This window comes from Lacerta agilis, chromosome 5, assembly GCF_009819535.1.
Source record: "Lacerta agilis isolate rLacAgi1 chromosome 5, rLacAgi1.pri, whole genome shotgun sequence".
In the NCBI taxonomy this organism is placed as follows: domain Eukaryota; kingdom Metazoa; phylum Chordata; class Lepidosauria; order Squamata; family Lacertidae; genus Lacerta; species Lacerta agilis.
In genome coordinates, this window is record NC_046316.1 from 47616890 (window position 1) to 47626447 (window position 9558).

The 9558-nt window shown below is 39.5% G+C and overlaps 1 protein-coding gene across 1 annotated transcript in view; it reads right to left on the reverse strand.

The window, feature by feature from the left end:
• Nucleotides 1–4479, reverse strand: part of HABP2 (hyaluronan binding protein 2) — a 32508-nt gene extending 28029 nt beyond the window's left edge. Inside the window, exon 1 of the mRNA XM_033149634.1 lies at nucleotides 4354–4479. Coding sequence (XP_033005525.1) covers nucleotides 4354–4422 — 69 coding nt within the window. The 5' untranslated portion in view covers nucleotides 4423–4479. The remainder of the gene's footprint in view (nucleotides 1–4353) is intronic.
• Between the last annotated feature and the right edge of the window lie 5079 nt (nucleotides 4480–9558).

Consider the following 9558-nt stretch of genomic DNA (forward strand, 5'->3'; position numbering starts at 1 on the left):
CATTCATTTTGAAGTTTGAGAGACTTTCAGGAGCTTTATTTTAATGCACTATTTCAGGAAACCAGTGACAAAAACACTTAATTCAAAAATGCAAGGAACAGCTGTTTTCAGAATCATTTTGAGATTCCTGAGCCTATATTAATATATTGGAATTTTATTTGAAAAATGGTTGCAGTTCAAAATGTCAAAACTTGGAATTATCTTAATTTCACCTGACAACACGCGGGACTTTTTCCAAAGTACAGTGCTGCTCAGGTAAAAGAAGCCAAAGATTACAGAGAATAAGTTGTACCCTAGAGAGTTTGGTGTATTTTTGTTTGAAAGAGCCTGGAGGACGCAGGTAATGAAAAATAATAATACTCTGAGCACCTGGAATTTGGTGCTATTTCATTCATTCATTCATTCATTCATTCATTCATTCAGTATATTTCTATCTTACTCCTCAATTCTAAAAATGTGCAAGGTGGCTAATGGGCCCCCTCAAACTGGAATGGGGGGGTGATATAGAGACTCAAGGTTCCTCTGACCTCTATCGCTGCACAAACACTATGCAGATTCCTGATTCCCCCCCCAAAAAATCCTGGGAATTGTAGTTTACAACTCACAGGGCTAGAGTTCTCAGTACACTTAAACTACAGTTCCCACGATTCTTGGGCTAGGTGTGCTTTAAATGTGCATTAAATGTACAGTGGGTGTACAGCCTTGGAGTGCTGCATGCCCAGTTAAATTATGGCTACACTGGTAGAAAAATGGTCTCTTTGCTTGTTTTGGGGTTCTGGTAAATGCTCAAGTTTTCCATGTTCTGGATCAGGCCATAACATACAATGAAAACAGCAAAATTAAGAGTTGTGTGCTGTAACACATTCACCTATAGACATGCAATCAAATTCCCCAGGTATAGGTCATTTCAGTCTGGAACTATAAGAGATGAAACCTGAAAAGTGCTTAAAAGTCTGCCATACAAAGCAAAGAGAAAATGCATTTTCATAGCAACTGAGGAAAAGAAAGATGGATGAAAGTTTCACCGCAAATATTTCCAACCTTTTCATATTTATAAACTGCTTAAATAAAAACAATTCCACAGTACTGGGGAACAATAAGAGGGAATGGCAAAACTGTAGGTGTTTCCAGAGGGACAGCCATGTTGGTCCTTCCTCCCCCCCCCAGCTGTTGGCATTAAAATAAAACTTGCTGTGCCATTCAAACACCAGTTCCTGCCCATAGAAGTGGCTCAGCAGATGGGGGAGAGCTGCTATACCAGCTTCCCAGAAGGTGTGTTGTTGTTGCTTACAGGGAGGTAGCAAGGAAGTTGCCATGGTGCAAACACACTGGCAGGGCCATTCCAGGGTTCCTGCTGGTGCCTTTGCACCATGCTAGCCTCCCTGCTGCCTCACTTCCCTTTAAGCAGCAGTGTTAGGAAGCTAGCATAGCAGTTATACCCTACCCCATGAGCCACTTCTGCCTGCCTAATATACATAATTTTAACACATTATTTCATTGGAGAACTGCATTACAAAATTCAGAAAAGTGTTATGGGTTTTTTGTTTTGTTTTGTTTTTTTGTTTTAAAAAGCCATACATTGACATTCTAAACAGTTTCAAAGGATAGTTGGTTTTTCTATAGGTATTGTTTCAGAGACTGCAAATTAGGTAAAATCAAAATACAACCAAATTTCACCACCAGTCCCCTTCATGAGGCAGATATTGCAGTAACATTACAGTGTAGCTTGGCCTTGAGCACTGAAGCACTTTTTTCCTGCTTTGCTCAACAATTTTAAGGCTTAGAGACTTACTTTGGGGGTGACAAAGAAGCTGAAGAATCAGAAAATTACATAAAAATGCCGGTAATGTAGAATTTAAAATAGAGTGAAACATTTATTTATTTATTTTTTAAAAATCCTGTAAGTAGTAGCACCTCCAGGTTTAAGGTTCTCTCTCTCACCCTATCCCAAAGTCACAGCATTTAATTTCATTTTACGGCAAGAATTTACACCGTTTTGCACCATTTTAGCTGAGCTTGCGTACTTGGTCCCTTTGACAGGACAGATTTCATTTAGACAGGGACAGCAAAGCCTGTTGGGTTACAGCTCAAGAGGCAGGCCTTCCGATGAGTCTGACACAAGATTTCTGCATCATCAAACCTTTTGCTATCTGTGCTGAGAATGCAGGTTATGTAGCTCGACTTAAAGCTTATGGAAGCCCATTAAGACTCTTTAGCTGTAAGGGAACTCTCACGCTTCAGGGCATATGCTGATTGCCTTCAGGGGTCAGAAAGAATTTTTCCCTCTATAAGAGATCAGTGCAACATTTGCTAATGCATCTAGCTAAGACATTTTGCAATCCTGTAGCTTCAGGCAGACCCAGACCCATCCTGTAAAAAGAGCATATTGGGTTTCCTTGATCAATGAACAATGCTGAATTGGCAACTTGCTTTCCCCCTCTAGAGACTAATAGGTTACAATGCAGCAGAACAGAAGACATTTTCTCGCATGCACAGAACAGATGCCTGGTGATCGTTTTTAAAGAGCAATCTCCTTTTGTAAATGTTTGCAGCCACCTCTTAAGCAGTTCTACTGAGAAGTAAGTTCTAAGTTCAGAGCTTAGTTCCTAATAAGTATACATAGTGCCAATTGTGTGCAGGCTAAACATGTTTCTGTCATGTTCGCATAGCAAGTTTTTTTGTGCCTATGCCTATACTTAACAGAAAAGAAACCATGTAAGGAAAGGAGCAAAACCTGCTTCCTTTTCCTCTGCTAAACTTCATTGCATCAGCTATCAGCCTTCTTCTCTATGCTTGCAACACCACCTCTAGTGTCAGAGCCAAGCTGGTCAAAAGTTGCGTAAAAGCAGAGAAATAAGAGAGGAGATGGTTCTAGATTCTGCTCTCCTCCACAACTGCGCACTTCTTATTGTGTAAAGAGTTAGGACTCCCACTGCTGCTTTGTATCTGCTACATTCCCCACACATCTGGCTTGGTCCTGAGAAAACTTGACATTGTTAAATGTTATAGTACATACAGGGCATTAACCCTAGGACTTAAACCTATGAATTTCTTGTATTAAATGTTATGAACTGCTGGTACTGTCATAAATTCATTCAGGCTATATACTTCCTTAATTCGGCAATGGCAACATCAATATTATTTAGTCAGTGACTGCGTTATCTTGGAGGAGCTGTTGGGTGGGGCTGAAACTGGGTGGATCAAATGAAAACACCCTCCTGCCCCCACTCTCCCTCTCCCACCACCACCCATTAAGTCAAACACCTATCTTCTCTTTCCCATGCTTTCAGCCACTAACACATAATACAGGTGAAACTCTATCTCCAGTAGCTAATGAAAACAATTGCTTACATAAATGGACTTTTCCACGATATTCTAATTTTTTGAGTTTCACCTGTACACACACACACAAACAAAATGACCCTATTCACCTATCATCCATTCATTTTCTCTCTCATTTCCCTCCTGTCTTACATGCACCCCTAAGTCAACCTGCCCACACAGTCATTGTTTGTTTGTTTGTTTGCTGCCTTCTAGACGCAATTTTCAATGCAACCCTACCCAGAACATGTCACACACCTACTCCTAGATCACAAGGTCCACCAGCACACAACAACATTTAACATCTGAATTACATTGACAACAGATGTTTTCTCACATCTTATTTGGAAAGGGCCTCTATGGCCAAGAATATAGTCAGCTCACAACCTATTTGTCATCAAGTGATCACAACACATTCCCGGCAGGATTTATTCCAAGAAGTTCATATTACATTAATTATGATGAAACACTATGTTTTATTAAAAACTATCCCGCTGCATATTCTGCTGTGCTCTTTCTCTGTGGTTACTTTGCATTTTAGCAACATTAATTGACTGTCAGTAAGCAAAATCTGTATTTCCATGAATGTTGAATTCCAGACAGTGGTTGATCAACTTTTTGGACAGGAGTGAACAAAGTATGTAAGATGCACCTTGTAAAGCAAGTAGCAACCCACAATTTGCATAAATTATTGTAGGTTGCATTCACAGATACAGATTTTGTTTTGAGAAAGAAAGAAAAAGAATCATGGAAGAAGCAGGAAAGAAAATGGCAAAGCTGGAAGATGTGTTTACTAATTTTACATTTTTCAAGTGCTGTGTCCCTTTTCCAACGTTTTCCATGTTTCTACTGGATTAGGAACATATTTTCCCAATAACGTTCTGATAAATGTTAAATGTTAAATCCATAAAATTCTGCTATGTATTTTCCTTGGTTGCTGATCTAAAGCTCAGCTTTATGAGCAGTCTTATATTCTTCTGACATGAATTCATCAATCCATATTAAATAAGTTCTTTAAATAGATATACTTACACAAACAGTTGCTCTTCCAACAAAGACAATGAGGGGAAGAATCGACAGACAGACAAAAGAGTTAACCATCCTTATTTTCACACGGCTTTCCCCCCTTTTTGTGAACAAGCTTTTCGTTCTTTTCAATTTCCCCCCGTTAAGTCAATCTAAATAGTTAGAGAACAGGTTTATGCCTTGCAAATTATTAACTACGTTTTCCTTTTTGATTATCTTGACCCAAGAAGTACTATTGCTAGAGAGTTTCCCATTCTGAGCTTTATCTATGGCATATATTAAGGGACAATACAGCTATTTATTTATCAACCTTCTTCCTTTTTCATCTGGATTTATCACTAGTTTCAGTCATCTGACTCCTACAATGGGAGATGTAGCAGGTCCATGGTAAGATATAACAGTTGCTTCAAGTCCTCATTTTTCTTTGGGGAGCTAAATGTCCTTGCTGTCTAAGGTTGTAATCCAACCAAAATTAAGCACATATTTTATTAAGTTATTGTTTTTAAGGCTGCAATCCTACAGCCAGCTGATATAATTAAGAAACTTTATTTATTTATTATTTTTATTTATAACTCACCCTTCAAGAAATGGCCCCAGGATGGAGTACATACACCATCAAAACCACCATTAAGACATTATTCCAAAGTAAAAAGAAATGGGATAAGTGCAGCTCTGCTGGCAGAGAGGGAAATGCAAGGTTAGGACGACGGCTACACCGCCAGTGTCCCCCACCCCACCCCAATGCCTGAAAAGAACACTCTACAAGTATACATGTCCCTCCACTGGTGGTGGACATACTGGGGCATTCCAGGGAAGTGGGTATGTCAGGTGTGGTGGCAGATCCACCGGATCCAACTCCCTTTCCAATTTCCTGGTATACCCATAAAATTTGCCTAGAACTCATTAAGACCTCCCTTGCCCTAAAGTCAATGGGAAGAGAAATGAAAAATCCCATTTGCCCTGCCCTGGATGCAGCAAGTTGGCAGACTGATAGGCATGATGATTCTTCACCACAGAATCTCTCTCCATCTTCTCATCTCTGCCCCTCATTTAGGGTTGCTTTGCCCAGCATTCACAACCTACCTTTCTGTTTAGACTAAACTTTCAAAGCTGCATTGTCATACCTACCAAGGTACCAGGGATGAAGCCCCTTTGAACACAATGGGACTTCTGAGTAGATGCACCAGTGAGGCATTCTTAATGATGCAGCAGTGAGGCATTGATGTCCATGGGCAAGATTGAAGCAAAGGAGTTGTTAGCATTGACTGGGCCAATCCCCAGTTGTTTTGTTTATTGTATTACACTTATCTTTCTCCAATTGATAGGAAATGAGTGGCAGTTTGTACAGAGGCACAACACACCCATCCCTCCTGTGAAGGAAAAACTGCTGCATAAGATGAACAGGTTGAACAAGTACAGTTAGCAGAGGCATTGCTTATAGGCCATCTAAAGCTTAACAAGTCTCTTCCAAACTGATTTCCAACTGTTGCCCTACCAATCTCCCCTGCCACTACAGGTCTAACTTCCAGAGAAATACCGAGGATTCCAGGAGCAGTCAAAATGGCTGACAGTGTTGACAGAGTGGTAGGAAAGCTCTCTTCCAGGGATGTTTGTCCGCATTGTCTCACTGTGAAAAACTAACCCCCCAAATCAGCTACTGAAGAACTCATACTCCCCAGAATGTATTATGAGAAGCACTGTCAGAGAGTGAAATAATTCTTCTGTAATGTTATGATTCTTTAAACATCCTGATTCAGGCACCGTCAGAGACAGGACACTGGACCATTATGTCAATCCAGTATGGCTATATTTATGTTCTTGTATTAATTCACACAGGTCTTAGCACACACGTTCATATGGAGGTGCTCACTGCCAAACAGTGTTTGTAGTCTTACGAAAGTTTCCATAAATAAGGTAACTTTCTCTAGCTCGAAAGACAGGAAGATGAAAGAAATGTAATAAAGCACAGCTTTATGTAATCTGTCCTTGACAAAGATAAGGTGCACTGAATTTTAATAAAGCCCTGATTCATCAAATCTCAAACAGAATTAAAGTGTGGACTGGATCCTAATAACAACATGCTTTAAACCCATGAAAGATAAATTAAAGGATGCAAAACTGCTATTGACAAACATTGATTATATGTACTTTGAAGGACTTTGAAGTTGTGCCAGATGCATCTTGTCAGCCTCCTAAGTTTTCTTTTAAATCTCATTGCGTAAGGCTTTTACTTTTTAATTATTTTCCCCTACAAAGTCTTTGATCAAGTGAAATATAGATCATATTTGGGTGATGCCACTTCCTTTGCTTTCTATTAAGATGTGCCCTTGTGCATCACTTCAGTGACTTCTTTGCAAAAATTATATAGTACGTACTAAACATAATGTTGTGCTGATACCAATATAGTTTAAAATTCTGCTTCTTGTATGTGTGGGCCAAACTGGTCACACTGCACAGATTTATCTGTACTATGCAAGCATTAGGTTGGGCAAATGTATCATAAATCAGCTTTTGTTAAGGTGGTCATTGGGCAGTTGATCAGGAGAAATGTTTGATCCTCAAAAATTATTGAGTGAAATTTCTTTGAGTCATGACTAGGATCTATTTACAATCCTAACATACAGTTGTTGTGACTTTGGTAACTAAATATGCAGAGTACAAAGTGATATGTGGGAAATTACCACTTACCATAAGCTACAACGCTGTTGAAAGAGGTCATGGAATCATAGAATCGCAGAGTTGTAGAGTTGGAGGGAACTATAAGGGTAATCTAGTCCAGGGGTCAGCAAACTTTTTCAGCAGGTCCACTGTCCCTCAGACCTTGTGGGGGCCAAACTATTTTTTTTGGGGGGGGGGGATGAACAAATTCCCATGCCCCACAAATAGCCCTGAGATGCATTTTAAATAAAAGCACACATTCTACTCATGTAAAAACACACTGATTTCCAGACCGTATGTGGGCCTTAGTTTGCCTACCCATGATCTAGACCAACCCTCTACAGCGTAGGAATTGTTTTGTGCAGCGTGGGGATTGAACTCACAACCCTGTGATTAAGGGTCCCATGCTCTACCAACTGAGCTAACCTGCACAGGTATGACCAAGTACCATTTTACATTTCATATCTGAGAAAGTGAGAGAAAGTGACTCCCCCTCCCCCATGGCTGTGACTTACTCCATTTCATGCATGCTAGCTACCGTACTACAGCAATTCCTACAGAAATGTTGTGAATGTCAATGAGGTTTGGATGACAAAACAGCCAAGGTGCCTTTGAAAAATATATACTAATGCATTTGTAAGATCTGTGTGACACAGAAGATCATTGCGGCTTATGATTTTGTGTAATGCCTTCAACAAACTTTGATACAACTGTAATTGTAGCAGCAGCAGCAGCGGTAAAAATTATGGAATAATATATACTGTTGATTTTGAAGTACATATAGAAATGGCAAAATAGAAGTGTTCAAAAGGCAAGTTACATGAGATGTACAAAGACAGTTTCTATGGGAGTATCATAACTGGATAGTTTAGTTGAAGATTAGAGGTGATTTTTAAAATTCTGAATTACTGAATCAAAATTTTGTAGGCATTTTACCCAATGAAAGTATCAGCTGAATGGAACAGAATAGATAGAAATTCATGTAAAATATTGGAAGGGTTAAAATGTTCAGATTTGAAATGGATGACACTCTCTTTTTACTTTGGCCACATTAATTCTCTGCTAGAATTCCCGGGGGGGGGGGAATTTGAAAAGTGAAGAGATATTCCTAAGAGGGTTACAGTTTGTTAAAGGGTTGGAAATGCAGCTTCTCATAATTTTTTTTAAAAATGTATTTATTTAGGTGTATTTGGGCCCATGAAATTTGCACAATGATAAACAAACAAGGATTGGGGTGGGGGGTGGGGGGATACAGTGAATTTAACAGCTACAACAATTTTTTTCCTGGTCCCCATTTGGGCTAAACAAATGAAATATTCTATAGTATTACTGCATGTGTTTTGTTGAGACATACTTCCTATGAAATAAGTGCCAGTAGATTCCCAACATGGGGCCATGTTGTGCCTATTGCATATTGTATGTACATGAAAAATGGCAGAAAGTTGCCTCCAGTTAGTGAAGTCTGTTCCGCAAAAAATGTGTGATCATTTGACTTTCTGCTCAGATTCAGCTTCATGAAAGCACAACTTGTTAAAGCCCCCCACATTCTGAACGCCTAATCTTGTGGTTCTCTCATATTAGCATCACTTACTTCCACATCATTGTGGAAATCAATATGACAGTGTGGATGAACCCAGTTAACATTCTCAGAAATGATGCTCAGGATCAGACCTCCATTTCATAACACTTACCCTCAAAGGATTACCCATTCCCATAGAATCAGATGCCAGAGACAGAACTAAAAGAAACATCAATAAAAAAGAGAAAATAAACTGTGAGGGAGCCTAATATAGCACAGACCACTATGAATTAAACAACATCCTAGAAATCTTCACACAATAATTGATTTGCTCATTTGTACTTCTCTCTCTTCTTTAATCTTTCAGCAGGGCTCCTCTCTTCCCTCCTTGCTTTTTAAATATTCTGTGTTCATCTGTTGTCTGCAATATTGTTTCTGATCTCTCCCCATTCTATCAGTCATTTGTACACAGAGACTAGTCCACATGCTCTGGTCTCCTTTTCTAATAACTTAAAAAGACACACACAAAAAACTAATCACCTAGACTGAGCCATTCACATTGTTGTAAGAGTCTCTTTGATTTGTTAAACACCTCTGCATAAACTGTTCCTTTACGACTACTTGAATGAAAGGAGGGTGAGAATGTGCCACTGTGTTTGCTTAAGATCTATGGAATCAGCTTTAAAAAGAGAGAGGGAGAGAAATGCTATCACAGGAAATGTCTTCTAAATTTACATTGTCAAAAGCCCACCTGGAACCAAATGGCTGCTGGGATTTAGGAACACCCTTTTTTCCAGTGTCTGTAGCATTGACAGGACAATGTTGCTCCACATCAAGCTGACAGCCAATTTAGACTTGATCCAGGAGCCATACATACCCACTTAAAAAGTTTACTGCCTGGCATCAATAATGTCATTTCTATCCTGTCCATGCATTTGAGCCTTTGGAATTATGGCCCCCCTTCACCTTGCAGGTGGCTGAAAGGTAATGATGAGCTGAAAATTATGGTTGGAGGCTAGAGCTTACAGAGAGAA